This window comes from Palaemon carinicauda, chromosome 23 (genome assembly GCF_036898095.1).
Source record: "Palaemon carinicauda isolate YSFRI2023 chromosome 23, ASM3689809v2, whole genome shotgun sequence".
NCBI lineage: Eukaryota > Metazoa > Arthropoda > Malacostraca > Decapoda > Palaemonidae > Palaemon > Palaemon carinicauda.
Genome location: NC_090747.1, coordinates 76303065 through 76321887, shown reverse-complemented (window position 1 = coordinate 76321887; position 18823 = coordinate 76303065). Strand labels below are relative to the sequence as shown.

At 40.3% G+C, this 18823-nt stretch overlaps 1 protein-coding gene across 4 annotated transcripts in view; it reads left to right on the top strand.

Annotated features, from left to right (window-relative positions):
• Positions 1-18823, top strand: part of LOC137617179 (DDB1- and CUL4-associated factor 8-like) — a 483388-nt gene that overhangs the window by 108838 nt on the left and 355727 nt on the right. For all 4 annotated transcript variants that reach the window (XM_068347053.1, XM_068347054.1, XM_068347056.1 and 1 more), the window contains exon 4: positions 8576-8834. In XM_068347053.1, coding sequence (XP_068203154.1) covers positions 8576-8834 — 259 coding nt within the window. The remainder of the gene's footprint in view (positions 1-8575; positions 8835-18823) is intronic.

The following is an 18823-nucleotide window of genomic DNA, read 5'->3' as shown; positions in this document are numbered from 1 at the left end:
GGGCACCCTCGCCTTTCGGGCCGAGGGCACCCTCGCCTTTCGGGCCGAGGGCAGCCTCGTCTTTCGGGATGATAGGACGGTCGCCGCCTTGTCCTTTCAGGGCGACGCCACGTCTTATAAGATCTTTGTCAAGGATGACTTTGTGATCACTTTTCTCCGGTTGAATTGTTTCAGGTTAACAGAAGGAGAGGATCCTAAGTTCTGTTGCTCCATGTTCCCCACCCTCTTGAGTTTTCGCGTGGTCATTAATGGAGCTTTAAGAATATATTAATTTTTGTTTCTTAAAACAGAAACCTTTAATGACTAACAACAGTAAGAGCCAGACTTTGCTACTTCTGGCGAGCCTGGGAGAGGAGAGGAGCAGACCTTTGGTCCGTGTTTTTACTAAGGATGGATGCGAAATCTTTTTCCTAGTGAATCCTCCTTTGTTAGTTACTCCGATAAGACTTTTCTGCCTAACCGACTTTGCAACTTCAATGTCTCTCTTTTGGGAGAGGGAGTCTTTTGTCCGGTCCTGGGTGTAAATGCTCTTTACGCCTTCGTTCAGAAGTCAAAGTTCTCCATGGAGACATCAAAATCTTTGGAGAAGAGGGGAGCAGACCTTTGGTCAGTACTTCTTCTGAAGGAGGATTACTTTTTCCTTTTATAGGGAAACCTCCTTTAGTTTTTAGCTACAACGATTCTCTCTCCCAGTTCTAGAGAGGAGTCTAAGTGGCAGGCTATGCAATCAAACTTTATCTGAGGTTTGTTTACAAGGAAGAACGGGTGTAGAATGGGTCAGTTTCGGGCGTGTGTTTTGGTCTCAGCTCCGCCCCTCTCATGTTCACGTAACTTTTGCCTTATGTAGCGGAATACTGCTCTCTGGAGAAATCAGAGCGTCCCTGTATCTGGATTTTTAGATAACGTTGAGCCTATCAAATAATTAGGTCTTCCTGTCAACAAGAAGAGTCTCTTCTGACACCAGGACGCTCAGCACCTTGTCTTTTAGAACGTTCAGCATCTCGCTCTGTTAACCTCTCGGCTCCACGTCTTACAGGACTTTTGGCACCACGTCTTACAGGACTTTCGGCGCCACGTCTTACAGGACAATCGGCGCCTCGTCTTTCAGGACGCTCGACGTCGAAGTTCTAGCATGAGGCATGACTTTGAACATGAGAATCTAGGACTTCGTGATGACACTAGTCGAATCGTGTGTCGAGATCAAGGACGCCTTCGTTCTGATTTCTTGGATCTAGAAAGGAGGTTTGTTCTAGGGCAAGAAACATCGGGGCAAACATGCTCAGCAGGAAGAGACTTGTTTTTCCCTCAGAATGGTCTTTCAACCTGCAAGTCTGTTAGTCTGTATGTTGTCGGGCAGACCTGTAACAGACCTTTTTGCCTCCAACTGGAAGAAGAGGATCCCCTACTGCTGCTCCCTAGTCCCGGACGAGGAAGCTGTAGCAGTGGACTCCTTCTTGATGGATTGGACGGGGGTGGACATGTTTGCGTTGCCCCCGTTCGAGATCATCAATCTGGTCTTCAGGAAATTTGCTCTCCTCGATTCGGGGCGAATGATCCTAGCGACTCCATTCTGGCCTGCTAGGGAATGGTTTTCGGAAGTGATGGGCATGTTGATGGACTTCCCAAGAAGACTTTGGCAAGTCCAGATCTTCTCAAACAGCCCCACTTCGAGAGGTATCATCTTACCCCCCTTGCTCTTAACTGACTTCCTTCAGACTGACTAGAAGCTTGTCAGATCTCGAGGCTTTTCGGCACAAGCGACGAAATCTATCGCCAGAGCAAGGAGGATCTCTTCACAAAGAGTCTACCAATCTAGATGGGAGACCTTTAGAGCTTGATGCAGGCGGCACAAGTTTCCTCATCCACTACCTCTCTGAGCCAGTTTGCAGACTTCTTCTTATACCTCAGACAGGATGCTAAGCTAGCTGTATCTACCATCAATGGATACAGCAGTATGCTCTCCGCCGTCTTTAGGCATAGAGGCCTAGAGTTGTCCCAAAATCAAGGTTTGCAGGACCTCATTGGGTCTTTTCAGATGACGTAATAGGTACTCTTAAACCTGGATGTGGTGTTTAAGTTTCTGTGCTCCAAGAAATTTGAACCTATCTCGCTAGCCTCTCTTCGAGTTGTAGCGAAGAAAACCCTCTCCCTTATGACTCTAGCGAATGCCTAGAGGTCAGCAAAGTCCAGGCGATTGGGAAGAGGGTGAGCTTCAATTAGGATAGGGCAGTTTGTGCCTTAAGGTTCATCTTTCTTGTAAAGAGCGAGAACCCTTCGTAACCCTGTCCTACGACGTTTGATGTCGTTAACCTCACGAACCTAGTGGGTCGAGAGAAGGAAAGACTCCTCTGCCCAGTTAGGTCCCTCAAAGTTTTTTTTTGGCTCACACTATGAACGTGAGCTGTGCATCCAACTTGTTATGGTGTTCAGTGAAAGATCCGCCAAAAACCCCTGTCTAAGTATGCTTTGTCCTTTTTCCTGAGGGAGAAAATTAGGGAAGCCCACCTCTTATGTGAGGAGGAACACTTCGCCCTGTTGAAATTACGGGCTCACGAAGTGAGAGCCATTGCTACCTCTCTGGCATATCAGGAATACATGTTAGTTAGGCTATTCATGGATGCAATTTTCTGGAGGAGCAACTCTGTCTTCGCTTCTCATTAACTTAGAGAGGTGAGAGTAGACTTTGGCAAGTCCTATACCTTGGGCCCATACATAGCTGCGGTTTCTGTATTAGGCAAAGGAGTTAATAACCCCACTCAACCTTGGTTTATATGCATGTATGAGGGTTTGTGTTTTTATGATAGTCTGAGGACTTCGTCTTGTGGTGCGGTTCCCTCAGTCTAGATAGATAGGTTATGTCTATGTTGCAGGGTTAGGTGGTTAGTTTTAGTAAGGTTGCAGTTTTTATTATATGGGGCGAAGGTAGTTTCTGAAGTCTAGTCAAGTTGTTGGTCTTATCCCTTTGACAGACTCGATTGAGTTTTTTGCAGCATTGCAGGCTTACTCCTGGATAAAGTCTCCTAAGGGAAAGCCACTCTAAAGGCTGTACCTTTGAATCAGCTACCTTAGCAGGCAAGGAATCAAGGTGTTTTTATCTCCTACAACTCTTTTGTTGTTTCCCCAACGATGTTTACAGTCTGTTTCCCTCCTCCAAATGTGTGAATCAGCTATATATATATAACTGCCAGGTAAGTACTATTCATAAAAATGGAGTTTTTATGATAAAACAAAGTTTTATGAATACTTACCTGGCAGTTATATATATATATATTCGAAGGCTCACCCTCCTCCCCTCAGGAGACAGGTCGGGCATAGATGAACTGAAGTCTTGGACACGGGAATGATTCCTTGGACCACCCTGTGACGGGTGTTACCACCTACCTCCCAACCACCACAAGGCGGTTGCCTCGTTTTGAAAAATTCTGCCGATTTTAGAGATATCAGCTATATATATATAACTGCCAGGTAAGTGTTCATAAAACTTTGTTTTATCATAAAAACTCCATATCAAAAATGCTACAAAGGCATGGTTTGAAGTTTGAACTATTTGCAGACGACACACAATTTTACTTCTCCATAAATGATATACATGACACTACTGGAACTCTAAACCGAATCCTTGATAGTGTTAGAGAATGGAGGACATTTAAACAACTAAAATTAAATGAGAAAAAACTGAATTCATGGAGGTGGGCAAGAGAAACAGCGTGAGAAACTTAGGTGATATTCAAATGAACATAAATAATGACTCGGTGCCGATATCTAGTAAAGTTCGAGATCTAGGTGTATTTCTTGACTGTAACCTGTCTCTAAATGCCCAAATAAATAATGTAATAAAAAGTGCTGGTTATCATCTAAGAAATATTGCGTTTATAAAAAAGTATGTGGATGAAAATTCTGTTAAGAAACTTGTGGTAAAGTGTGTTATTACCAGGATTGATTACTGCAACTCTATCTACTACAATTTGCCTAAAGTCCAACTTAGGAAATTACAAAACATAATGAACAGAGGAGCAAGACTGATAAAAGATGTCCCACCTAGAGAAAGGATCACCCCTTTACTAATTGATTTACACTGGCTGCCGATTAAAGCGAGAATTGAATTTAAAATATGTTCAATAACCCACCAACTTATCAGAACCGGTCATCCAAAATACTTAAGAGAATTTCTACATATTGCGCAGCCAACAAATAGTGTTGACACGAGAATAGTTACAGATGGCTCCAAACTGTTGGAACCTAGATTTATGTCCACTTTGAGCTCCAGAGCCTTTAAATATGCGGCCCCGAGACTATATAATAAGCTCCTACGAAACATTCGAATGATTGAAGACATTAAGGCTTTCAAGAGGAAACTGAAGATTTTCTTATTTCATGAGTCTTTTGCCAGTGACGATTTAGCAGTAAATGAACAATATGTGACTTGAAAAGATAAATACTCTGAACGAACAATGTAAAATGTCAGTGGAGGTCCTGTAGAGAGTGGGGTTCCCCTGCTGTATGGGACCGGAAAAGCAGCCATCAAAGTAAGTAAGTAAAGTAAGTTGCTTTCTTACTTGTAACATAGGTATTGTTACAGAAAACACCATAATGAATGTATGATGGTACCTTGGTATACAAGCATAAACCGTTCCAAGAGCAAGCTAGTAAACCAAAATGCATGTAAACAAACAATTTTTCTCATAAATAAAGGAAAATCCCTCTCTATGTTTCATACGTCCAAAAGTACACATACTGTATACAGTACACTCATTTTAAAAATTTTATAATGTTATATGAACAGCAATTTATAACATAAAAAATGAATACAAATTGATAATCACAATAGAAAATAGAAATATTGACAAATTAATTCACACTTTACCTTTGAGGAGAATCGGGGCTGGTGCACAATAGATGAGATGAGGAGGAATCTACTTCCACCAGATCTTCAGGTAAAATAATTGAAAACTCTCTTGAACAGCGTTCTGTATCACTAACTGAATACTGTAACTGAATAATTTTATTTTGTTTTTTGGGCACTTTTTCATCTTTTATACTCAACTGTCACCAGGATAGAGATGTCTGATCTTGCATTTTCTTTAAAATCGTATGAAAATGTAATGTTGCATTGTATTTAGCTACGCTACTCGCCCTGCCAAAGAAATTTTTGGGTGATGTGTTTTTACAAAACAAATTTCAGGGTTTTCCGTATTTCACTTGAATTAAGAGATTGATTCCTCCTCTGCTACCTCTTATAGTTCCTTGGTCATCACATGCTCACCTTGTTCCTCAAGAAGATTGCTGATGTCTTCCCTGTTCCCTGGCCACCTCCAACCCTATTGTCTCACTCGAGGACACAATTTCATTGTCAACTGCCTCCTCCTGCATGGGTTTGAACCCCTCAAAATCATGGCCTGCAATGCATTCAGGCCACAGTTTCCTCAATGCAGAATTGAGGGTTCTCTTGGTGACCCCTTCCCGGTCTTTATCAATCATTTTGAGGCAGCTGACAACATGGAGATGTTCTTTCCAAAACTCTTGAAAGGTCAGCTTGGTCTCTTTGGTGACCTCGTAACATCTCTGGAACATTGCTTTCATGTTCAGTTTTTTACACTTTGAGATCACCTGCTTATCCATGGGTTGGAAAATTAAAGCAGTATTAGGTGGCAGGAACATGATCTTCATGAACTTAAATTCCTCTATCAGGTTGTCTTCAATGGCTGGAGGGATGGACAGGAGCATTGACTTCCAGCATCAAAGGCTTGGAGTGAGAGATTTTTGTCCATGAGGTACTTTTGACCTCAGGACCAAATTTTCACTGACCTATTCAAGAAAAAAAAAAATTTTCACCCAAAGCTTATTTGACTTCCTTATATTCATTTTCTTCTTGACTTTGTACTTCTTAAAGGCTTGTGAATTCTCTGTGTGATACATCAGCAGAGGTTTTATTTTGAAATCCTTGCTGGCAATAGCACAACAAGAGGGTTAAATGATCTATTGTGGGCTAGTGACTGAAAATTGACTTCTCTTTTGCAGTAATGAAGGTCCTGGGGATCTTTCAAAATAGACAGGTCTCGTCGCATTTGAACACTTGCTGTGGCATGGAAGGCATGGAATTCACTAACCTTTTAAATTTTGAAGCAAATTTCTCTGCCTCCTTCACATGAGCTTGTACCCTCACCATGTCGCACCACACTTTAGATACCTGTTCTTCTCTTGAAGTTTTTCAACCATCTATGGCTTGCTTTCAACGTTTATTTTACTTTGTCTGCTTATGTACATTGCTTAATTTTTACAAGGTCAGCATACTAAACTTTGCTTTTCCGCTAATGATGCTCTCGGTTATCATATCTCTTGCTAACTGCTTCTCATTGAACCATATGAGAAGCAAGTTTACAGCATTACCTGGAACATGTGGCTGTTCTTTGGTTATGGTAATCAGCTCTTCTAGGAGGACACTCAAAAATCAAACCATTGTTTTCTATTCTTGGGTAGTGCCATTAGCCTCTGCTCGATGGTCTTCCTTTGTCTTGTGTTAGATTTTTCTTGCTTAGATGGTGCACTCAGGTACACTATTCTATCTGTTTCCTTATGTATTTCTTTTCCTCACTGGGCTCTTTTCCCTGTTGGAGCCCATGTGCTTATAGCATCTTGCTTTTCCAACTAGGTTTGTAGGTTAGATAATAATAATGATAATAATAATGATGATGATGATGATGATGATGATAAGGTTGTATAGAAGGAGAGTAACACGAAGATGTATACATAGGTACTAGAAGGTGACCCGTAAGGCAGCCGATGAATCCGGCTTGGTTTAGATTAAAAGTTATTTGTTTTGAAGGTGTTCTGTAAATCTGGTGAAGTTTTAACAGTGTAAGAAGATTGGGTTGTCATGCCCATTCTTAGGCCTCAATTGCCCTATGTATTTGGTAGTTTATTTACTAGTTACAGTATTCTCAATAGCTATGGTTAATATAAAGTAGAAGATTATATTCTGTTAGGTTTGCCCCATGGGGAAATATTTCACCTCACACGATGTACAGCAAGCATTACTTAAGGATCTTTGCAACATTTCTTTTACCTATAGCTGCACTTGCTTTATATCCCTCTGCTTTATCTTTGCTCCTGCTTCTTTTCTTCCATCTTTCTTTCTAAAGTCTCCTAGATTTTACCTCATAATGCAACGGTACAATAATGTTTACCTTAGTTGCACTTGGATGTTGAATGCCCAAGTTCCAGGCTCTATAACCTAAATTCATAAATCCAATCCAATTTATAAGGTATGAAAGTTGTAATAATTCTTTTATTGGTAAAGAAACACAGAGTTCTGTAAATAACTTGACTTGGTTTTATGGTTCTCCTTTTAGTATGAGTGAGTTCTGTAAAGACAGTTATCAGTATGAAAACAAATCATTGCTTTAAAGGTCAAACGTACAATATGTACTCAACTTCTAGTTATTACTGTATAATGAAACCACAGGTTTGAGGATTTATTCACTCCACAATGTAAAGGAGACCAGATGCTTTATACAGTACATTCTTATTAATACAGTATGTTAAACCTGTTGTTTTAAGGGGGCCGGCCGGTATCCCAATATAAGGGGGTATAGGAAGAAAACACAAAATCCTGAAAAAATTCACTGAGCTTCGTTTGGCAATGAAAGATGCATATACTATACCAAAAACATTGTTCCATACAAAAAAATGTGGTATTTCTCTGTTATCGTAAATTTTGATGATTATTAGATTTTAATATAAAACAAATTGTGAGCAATGGCATCTTTATAGATTCCATGACACACAAGACAATGTATTACACGGTAATTATGCCCTTCGGCTCCCACTCCTAGCACAAACCTCATAGAGAGTACTGTACATGTTTGAGTTTGACCTCTGACATTGACGCATTTTTATATCTTTTTCTCGATTTCGGCAAGAATTTCATCATACCAAAGAGGAAAAGAAAATTTCAACATCTTGCTAACATTAAGAAAAAGAAAATTGGCTCTAATAAGAGTTCAAAAGTGGGTAATATCGGCAAAATTAGTGAAATTAGTGAAGTTAGTGAAGGAGAGAGAGCTCCCTTAGTTTTAAAGATATAGCATTGAAATTTGTTATTTAACTCAGAAAGACATTGTAAAACAATCATATGTAACCCTTTTTTCCAATTTTTGTTTCCAATTTTTTTTTCTTAATATTTTTCCCAGTTTTTAGGGTTTATTACTTTACCATAGTGAAAAAATTGATATATAGCAAAAAAATGACTTCTAGAAAAAAAAACTTCATTTGATTGGAGGTCTAAATCAGGTCTATATAGGGTAGTAATCCCAGATCTTAATATTAATTATCAAGGGAGGAGATAGAATTTGAAAAACACTCCTTTCAGGATAAATCGCCATGGCGTCGCAAAACCGAAGGTCAGAGGCAAAAATCCTATGCAGTTTGGAGATGTCCTAAGACACCTTATTAAGTGGTATGAATGTTAAAGTCCTTCCCCTAAAAAATGGCATTAGCCGGCCGGCCCCCTGAAGCTCTTATCTATCAACACTGGTTCTATTGTATTCTGTATAATTTTTTGTTTTTATAATTACAGACAGTTCGGTGGTAGAGCAAGATATCAATCCTCAATCCTTTTTAGTCATCATTACTATGACTCCCTCCACGTGCCTAAGCGCTTAGAGCTCATGTATAAGATGGAGTTTCACCGAGGATGTGTCAATGCCCTCAGCTTCAACAGTTGTGGAAGCAGACTCGCCAGTGGCTCCGATGACTTTCATATTGCCATTTGGGACTGGGCGAGAGAAAAAGCTGTTACTACATTTAATAGCCATCATCGTAACAACGTTTTTCAAGTGAGAGTTTTGCCAATGTTCTTTGTTGTAATACAATTTTACTGAATAATGTTAGATTTCCTAATTTTATTGAAACTACTTTTAAGGGCTTTTTGATACATGTACTGTACTTTTTGTCCTCAATACAATGTTTTAATACATTGCTGCGTAAAGTGTGTGCTCCCTAAAATTAGATTCGCAAAGCAGACCATGTTTTTGTAGAGAAGATAACTTTCAAAAACAATTTATTCACAGTATTTGAAGATTGAAGAAAGAAAAACTGGTTGTTTAAGTATTTGGGGGCAAAAAGGGCTTGAAAAAAAAGTTATTCGTATGGAATGTGTCAAAAAGACCAATGACATCAGCAGTCATCCACTGGGTATAATGGTCATATGTTAAAAATGGAAAAACAGAGTAAAGAAAACAGATACTGTCACTGTGCCGTATACAAAATTAAGTCAGCTAACATTTAAATTTGTACGTAAACACACAATGCCACGCTTGATAAAATTGCAGGGCTGTCCCATCATATCAACAATGTTGTACCTAATCTATTGTTTGTATTTAGCACTAACAGCACCAGAGGTAAAGTAATTTTTTGGATGATCCCTAGGCAGTAGTTGGGGCTCACATTTTATAGCCCCCTTTTAAAAGAAAATGCTCTCCTTGGATACTGGCATCACACCTGTCTGCTGATTCATCATATACACTGGGGCGCTGGCTTCCCACCTGTTAGATGTTAGAGAGGTTTTAAGATATTGGCCAAGCACATTTTCTCAGGAATCAATTTTAGTCATCACAGTTAGATTATTTTAATGCCAGAGATAATGAAAAACATATGGCTATGCAGCATAAAATAAATCTTCCTGTATATATCATTGAATTAAAAAGTTTGTCAGTAATTTAATTACAACTCTCAAAGTCTGGGAATTATCAGATCACATAATCAATGCCATGGATGATGACACGGAACTTGGACATGGAGGAAAACGGAGTTTTCATTTTAAGATAAAGAAAAATAGCCTTGCTTTTTCATGATAATTTCATGCTTCCTAAGTTACCATTTTTCTCAAAGTACTTTTTGGGGGGCAGTGAAGGAGTAGGCAATTACCAAATTTGGATTACAACCTTGTTACTAGCATTTAGTCGAAAAGAAGCTGAGAGATGTAAAGCTAGCCTTTTGTTCCTACACATATACAAAACTTTCATCCTTTGAAATAGGGATATCTTACAATGGCACTTGGACAGCCATGGAATTGTTAACATGGTAGTTGATAATGACAGATGGCACTAGGGGAAGCCCATCCCACCAACCTGTCACAGAATAGCAACCTTTGTCTCTGGCCTGATTGGATATAGCCGTACTGTTGCACTACTCTCTCGATTGTTGGATCTTTTCTTATATTCTTTTGTGATATGTTAGTTTGTCTTTTGTGAGCATTCTTGCCTTTTTAAGGGGAAGCACATCATAAGGCAGGCAATTTAGTGAAGCAGATTTTGTTCCTCTGAGGATTAAAAGCTTTAAAGCCCCATGTGTTGTGTTAGGTATAGTTTTGTGAAGGGGTCATTGTAAGCAGCCTCTCCCTCATTTGTAGTATGATTTTTACCTCCGCCAACAAAGTTGGAAGGAGGTTATGTTTTTGCCCTGTTTGTCTGTTTATAAATGACTTCCTCTCCTCACTTTTACTGATAGAGTAGTGACACTTTTAGGGATTAATTATTATATTGAGACGTGGAAGTGATTAAATTTTAAAAGTCCTAGGTCAAAGGTCAAGGTCAAGGTTGAGCAAAAGGTCAACCAAATTAACCTTAACCCCAAGTTTGCACATGGTTGTTGCACAATCTTCAAATATGCTTATAGTCTAAATTTATTCTGGGAAGGCAAGATGGTTTCGAGAAAAAAAACTGCTGTGGTGGAGGTCTACACTCTCAGAGTGCTATTCTAGTCTCTGCATGAATCATAAAGGCTATTGGTAGTTTCTCTGCCTGTGAGGGAGTTACCTAATTTGGACTGAGTGTCACATATAACTGGATGCCAAGAGTGAAAATCATTCCTCTGGTGGACATACCTGTTACCGACAGTGTTCCCCGAATGGTAATCCCTGTGTAGTGCAGTATCGGTGAGTGTTCTCAGTTATCCCTTTGTGACATAACCCCCAGTGTAGGGGTTTGTTTTACAGCAGAGGAAGCTATTGTAGCTTCCTTCTCTGATAGAGCGCCATCTTCATTGACTGCCCAGACTGTGACAGCAAGGAAGAATGGTTGGCAGGGGGAAGAAAAGAAAGTTAACTTGCTTCCTCATCTGCCAACTTCTTTTCCCTCATCCTTTCTCTTCATCAGACACTTCTTCCTTGGGAAGAAAGACAAAGAAATGGGTCATATGGAAAGTCCTTAAGCTAAAAGTTCCATGAAACTTACGGTGATCAGTGGCCTTCTTTGGGATGGAATAACAGTACTCTAGCTTGTACCTTCAGGATCAGTCAAGCTGATTGTGAGCTGATGTTGTACCAGGTGCAAGTGAGCAATCTTACTGGGGCTGAATACCAGTGCCGTAGACCAGGGGAGGGTAGGGTGTCTTCACCCACCATTTCTGTTATTATCATCATACAGTTTAGGAGGGTTTTTCCTTATCCTTATACACTGCTCAGTGCCGATATGGAGCTCACATATCGTCTGGTACCTTTATGGGTTGTTTAGCGAATGTGAACCGTAGGTGACAGCCACCTCTGTTACATCAGTTGCGAGTGGCAGGTCCTACCAGGACTGAGCTCAAGCACTGTATGATAGACCCTTAATGGTATTGTTCACTCCACGACCTTGTAATGATTAGAGTTTGTGTATCGATTGGTATCTTCGGGATTGGATAGTAATTGTAAGCCTTGTGTGACTGCCACCACCGTTTCATCTACATATTCATCCTGCGTACCTAATGTTTACCTTTTTATTTTCCCTCTGTCTTCCTTTCTTAATCTTTGACTTTTCTTGGTTGGAGCTGAAAGGTTCTACTTCAGATTGTTCTCTAACATATCGTTCACACGACTTTTGCCTCTACGGAGAGTAGTCAACGGAGCTCATACACTATTTGGTACTTGTAGGGTTGGTTAGCAATTGTGGGCTTGGTGAAACAGCTACTGCTGTTCACCTTCAAGCCACTACGTAATTTTGCAATGACTGGTACCTTTATGGTTGGTCAGCAAAGAGAGATATGTGCAAAAGTGAATACTGTTTGCATCTTTACCCAGAGAATCGAGAACCAATTCCTAGGCAATTGAGGGAAGATTTGTGGTTTTGTGTAGCTGTCCTCCTCCTCTACTCGTTCCCCTTATGATTTGGATTATTCTATTCAATAGAAGTAGAAGTTGAAGAAGTCCAGGAAGGCTGATAGCAAGATTTAGAGTGATCTCTCTTTTCTTTTGAGAGAAGGAGACTGTTCCCACTTGGTATCCAATCGCATGCGGATCAGGTCACCCAGCCATGGGGCAGCTGCCTTGGTCTGATGTGATTGGCCCTACACTGTTGGTGGATCGGTTCTGCAAGGGGCTGATTATTCGTGCTGACTGCCAGTCACTGGGTGGGTCGTGTCCAAACAAGCAGGGTCGTGGATCAGTTGTTTATGGAGCCGATCACCAGTGGAGTGGTCCCGTGCTGACCAACTGATCTAGAAGCTTGAATCTCCTTCCTCCCCGTTTACTAAGGCGATGGAGTGTTCTTTAGGTCTGTTTTCTTCCCCAGGTGTAATTTGGTACCTCTGAAAGAGGAGATACCCATTGCTTGGTATTGGACCAGCGAACTAGTATGTTGGGGAATGTACTGAACCAGTCAGTGACTGGTCTCTGCCCAGAGTTTTTGAACACCGAGACAGGCTGACCACTCCCATTCACCTAAATGATAGGACATGGTACCGCTCTTGCTTCTGGCAAAAGTGATTGTTTGGCCCAGTTCATTGTCTGACTTCTGATTTTATGTTCCCAGATCCATTTGGATTTAAGGCTTTGTATTCTTGGAAGAGGAAATTATTCTCAGAGTAAGTTAATGAGTGCTTAGTCTCTAGCCTTGAGGTACTGTCTGTTGACTGATGGTCATTCATAGTAGCACCTTGTGGGCAGAGAGACAAAATTTGCTGTAAGGATCAGATTAGTGCAGGTGACATTGAGGCAGCAATGAAGGGGGATGCCCTGTATCAGTACTCCTTTATCCACTCGAGGGAGATTGTAGCCAAGCCTTGAGGGGGTAGTCATGACATCTGGCTCAGGTTTGAGGAAGACACTGGCCTTCCTCAAATCCCAGCAATGACTACCACCAGCAGCTTCCTCCAGAAGGGAGTTGACCCTGCTTCCCTTATCTTACCCCTTCCTGGCTCAGCCCAGGAGGGGCGTTAAACAGTCTTTGCAACCTTGTAAGTCGGCAAATATGGAAACTACAGTGATGGCTAGCCTCCAGGAAAGCTTCTGGTTGAATCACTAGTCGGTGATGGTGACATTCTTTGTCTCGTCTCAGGATTTGTCATATCCTAAGAGCAAGATGAAATTTACAGACTTAGTTCTGTCAGGGGGTAAAGGCAGTCAAATTCCTAGATGATCAGTGTACTAATCAGCAGACCAACTGGGCTCTTAATTGGAGGACTGTAGTAGCTACTAAATTTTCTAGGAAAATCGGGCAACGAAGACAATGCCATTAAGGATTGGGTCAATTCACCAAGAGCCCAGCTCTCTTTCCCTCAACCAGTACTGCCTTTTCCAATGAGCAGCCACCTTTCAGAAGTCCAGGGAACATAAGGACCAACACCGAAGCATAGACATCAACTCTATTGAAGTTGGCCATCATGAAGTTATATACTATCTCTAGAGCCAGGACCACTACACCAAGTGTATCTTCTTCAATACTCTCTTGAGGAATGCCTTGTCGAAGTCATCGTTCATCAATGTTTTCATGTTGAAGCATTGTGACGGGGGTAAGAGGGTTCTCGAACTTGGGGGAAATTGCTCCCCCAGTTTGAATCTAAATTTCTCTCTTTCTCATCTATTTCTTCCTCTGAATATTACTTCGACCTTCTACTTATTGTATAAACTTTCTTTTGTCTTGCTGTCTTGACTCTGAGTAATATTTCCCTTAATATAAATATGTATATGGATACATGTATGTATTTCTATTTTTTATTTTTTTTAATGACGATATTTCCACATCCATTATTGCTGGCTGCTTCAATGAATGTGATAGGTGTGACAGATGGGAAGTATTTGCATTCAAAGCTATATGTAAGAGTATTGGATGATCTTAGCCATCCCAAAGATGGTTTGGACTTTTTTGGCAGAACTATTCTCAAGGATTGGCCATTGTTAATCCTTGGGAAAAGATGCAAACAAAGAAGAAGAAGATTCTCAAGGATTGGGTCTTCGGAATCCAGGGAAATCCAATCGTTGAGGTAGGATGCTTGGCTTCTGGCCGGAAGCCCATCATAACAGATATGGGGAGGATGATTCCATAGTTTCATGGTCTCAGTCCTAACAGGTGGGTTTAGCTTACATTTGTGCCTCTATATCTGTTTTGGTGCTATCTTTTGGGTAGGGTATGGAGTGGACCATCTGGAAGTATACTCTCATTGTAGTGGTAATGGAGAGTGCAAATTTCCTTTCCAATGTGTGATGCCTTTAATATTCTCGAGCTGGTAAATCTAACGAAAACAAACCAAACATGGCCCTTTGTTATGGATTCTGCTGACAATGACTCCCACTCCCCTGGATATGCTGACTTGCCCCAGCACTGTTGATGACCTCTGATAGTCAAATTAAGGAAAATTCTGTTGATGACCAAGGAACTAGTAGGGACCGCTCTTCAAATGCTCAGAAACTTGATTGAAATGTAAGTAAATTAAAAGTCATTCGCATATTTTATATATAAATAACTTGCCATTATGATGCATTGAGGATGACTTTTAAATCTTATGATAAAATTCATGAAATAAGGATGAATTTCAAAGAAAATAATAAGAAATTAGAAGCATGGATCTCCTTCAGTAATCATGAGGAAACTTTCAAAGCAGTCTGTGAGATTTCCAAAATGAAAATTAATAATTTTGAGATTACCGGAGCACTACGCAATGCAGCGCCCAGAAAACTTGATGTATATTATTATTATTATTATTACTTACTAAGCTACAACCCTAGTTGGAAAAGCAGTATGCTATAAGCCATGGGGCTCCAACAGGGAAAATAGCTCAGTGAGGAAAGGAAAAAAGGAAAATAAAATATTCTAAGAAGAGTAACCACAATAAATATCTCCTATATAAACTATAAAAACTTTAACAAAACAAAAGGAAGAGAAATAAGATAGGAGAGTGTGCTCGAGTGTACCCTCAAGCAAGAGAACTCTAACCCAAGACAGTGAAAGGCCATGGTACAGAGGCTATGGCACTACCCAAGACTAGAGAACAGTGGTTTGATTTTGGAGTGTCCTTCTCCTAGAAGAGCTGCTTACCATAGCTAAAGAGTCTCTTCTACCCTTACCAAGAGGAAAGTGGCACTGAACAATTACAGTGCAATAACCCCTTGGGTGATGAAGAGTTGTTTGGTAATCTGTGTTGTCAGGTGTATGAGGATAGAGGAGAATATGAGAAGAATATGCCAGACTATTCAGTGTGTATGTAGGCAAAGGGAAAATGAACCGTAACCAGAGAGGAGAATCCAATGTAGTACTGTCTGGCCAGTCAAAAGACCCCATAACTCCCTAGCGGTAGTATCTCAACGGGTGGCTGGTGCCCTATTAATTGGTGTCAGAGTGAGTCTGCTGACACCAAAGTAAATCTGATATCGGAAAGAAAGCCTAAGCCATCAATGTGGTTGATTGCAACATCTAAGGCAGAAGAAATTAATTACTTTGAATTTAGTTAGATAATACAAAGGAAAGTGGGCATCATAGAGGATGTCAAACCACATTTGAATTTTAGCTATGGAATATTAGTAATTTTTAATAAAGACCCATATGATTTTAGCAATGATAAAATCTTAGATATGTGCCAAAAGAAATATGGAAGGTTCATAAGATTCCCTGAACCACTATGATTATTTTCACTTTTAGAGACCATGATTTATCCTCTCCTATATACATTGAAAATCAAAGAATACTGGTTTGCTTGTATAAACAGAAACCATTGCAGTGCTTCAATCATTTCAAATTTGGTCATCCATGCAGAGTATGTAAAATCGTAAAGATATGTGACAATTGTTCTGATCCTGAGCATGGACCCTGCACTATTATTTCAAGGTGCACTAATTTTAGCCAGGATCACAAGCCAACCAACAAGAAATGTCCTCAATATCAAACAGAAGAAACAGATGTTCAGAAGTTGGATGTAGAGCATATCAGTGTGGGGTATGGTAGGCAACTTCTAATCAAAACCAAGAGTTATGCCAAGGCCTTAAAATCTAAGGATGCAGGACATCTAGGAAAAATTGCAACAAAAGTTAGGCCAGGTAATGTAAAGCATACTATTGCTGAAGCAAGGCCTAAGGCTATTACCAATCCTCTTAATTAAGATTTGGTGCCTCTCGTCAAAAAGGCACCGCCTCCTTCCTCTAGGTCTGCCACACCTCGGATGAACAGCTCAAGGCTTTCATCTCGGGCAGCATCATTGCCAGATCTAGGGGAGGATCGTATGCTAGAGAGCTATTGGATGTACCTGTCATGATGGAGGTACATAATCCTAATAGCTCTCTATCTTTCAGTCGAAAAAGAGGAAGACCACCATCTCTCTCTCCTCCAACAAGAAATACGAAAATTCCTATTGCAAATAAGTATGATATTCTATCTGGAAAGGATGATGAACTTCCAAAAAATTTAAATGTATCTGAAATTAAGGTTGAGGTTCACCATCCCCGTCGACAAGTAGATAAGAAGGCCGCTAAGAAAAACATTAAACCAAGCTTAGCAAGACCTACTTTTCCAGAAAAAGGATCAGAGACTCCTATCAATTAAAAACTCTGAAAGGAAGCCTTCTAAGGAATCTTTCTAGAAGTAAACTTAATTTTCTCTGGAACTGTCAAGGTCTGAGGGCCAAACATGAAGAACTTAAGCTCTTCATTTATGAGCACTCCCCCATAATTGCATTTCTACTCAATAGGAAACTTGATGATAATACTCCTTGTCGTTGCGAATATATCAGCTACAGGACACCATATAGTCAGAGAGTAGGGAGCCACAGCAGAAGTCTATTCGTACACCTCTGCAGTGCAGGCAAAGATTTTACAGATTGTTATTGGAAGAAAATACACCATTTGTTGTCCTTACTTGCCTCCAAATGACAACATCTCATATGATAATTTAGTAGAGGTGATTCAACAACTCCCTCAGCCTTTTCTTTCACTGGGAGATTTGAATGGTAGACATCCTTTATGAGGTGATGTTTTAGCAAACACGAGGGCCAATACCATTCCATCAATTGCGGAAAATGGAAGATGTGGGACTCCTTAATACAGGAGAGTCCACACACTTAAATGTTCAGACAGGTACCTTATTGTGCTTTGACCTTTCAGTTGCAAGGTCTAATTGCCTTCTCAATTTTAAATGGAGAACGTTAGATGATTGGCATACTAGTGATCATGCTCCGATTATAAATACGAACAATAGTCCACCTTTATAGAGTTTGCCACAATGGAACCTTACCAAGGTGGACTGGAATAAATTTTGGGAGCTAAGTGAAATTGAAGGGAATGCAGAACAATTTGAAAGTGTAGATGATGTCATAGACTTACTGAATGGAGCTCTACATACAGCAGAAGTCAGTTCAATTCCAAAAACCACAGGGTTATTCATACGGTGACCAGTCCCCTGGTGGTCTTCAGAACTAAATGCCATACACAGAGTCACAAGAAAATCTTTTGACTCGATTGCGTAGGCCCTGTACAGAGGAGAACTTAATAATATGCAAGAAATGTAGAGCACAGTTACGTCGTGCCATGAAAGAAGCTAGGCGCTATTCTTGGGTGTCTTTTGTTTCCTCCGTGAACAGTAGAACACCACCATCTGCTGTGTGGAGGAAAGTAAAAAGGATAGGCAAATACACCCCCAACCCACCACCAATGTTGGAGGTGAATGATCAGCATGTGACTGGAGCAACTGAGGTTAGCAATGGCCTGGCTGATCATTTCTCAAATGTATCATGCATGTGTGAAGCAGCTCCTGGTCACCAGTTTAGGAGCATTGAAGAAAAGAAAGTTAAAATTTTGCTATGGGAAGGGAAGAGGCATACAATTCTCCTTTTGCTGAAAGAGAGTTTGATTCTGCACTTGCCATGTGTAATGATACAGTCACTGGACCTGATGAAATTCCTTATGCATTGGTGAAACATGTTCCTGTTAATATCAAGTTATTTATTTTAAGCATTATTAACAGAATATGGCATGATCATAGTTATCCAAGTGTTTGGTAACTAGCCTTTATTTTAGCCTTTTTAAACCCAGGTAAAGATGAGTTTTTAGCTATAACCTATCGACCAATTGCATTGACATCTTGTTCATGTAAGGTCATGGAGAAGATGGTCGATGCAAGACTGCTATGGTATCTAGAAAATAAGGGTATTTAATTACCTATCCAGTGTGGATTTAGAGAAATGCACTCTACTGATGTGTTGATACGACTCGAATCTTCTGTTTGTGAAGCCTTTGCTTCCAAACAGCTCCATGTAAGAGTCTTTTTTCAAATATAAAACTTACCCGCTGGTTATATAAGAGCTGAAGTCTCCTGACGCCGTGGCAGAAATTCAAAATCTCGCACTATCGTAGATATGGTAGGTGTACACCCGCGCCCTAGCGGTACCACAGGTGGAACTACAGTGAACCCTCGCTACTTCGCGGTTCGACCATCGCGGATTCACCACTTCGCGGATTTTTTTCATAACCCATGTCTATACATATATTGCGGATTTTCCGGAAATATCGAAAATACCGCGATGTGACCGATGGTGCGAGATTGGAGAAAGTAAGGAAAATTGAATCATGATTGATTTTCAATATAAA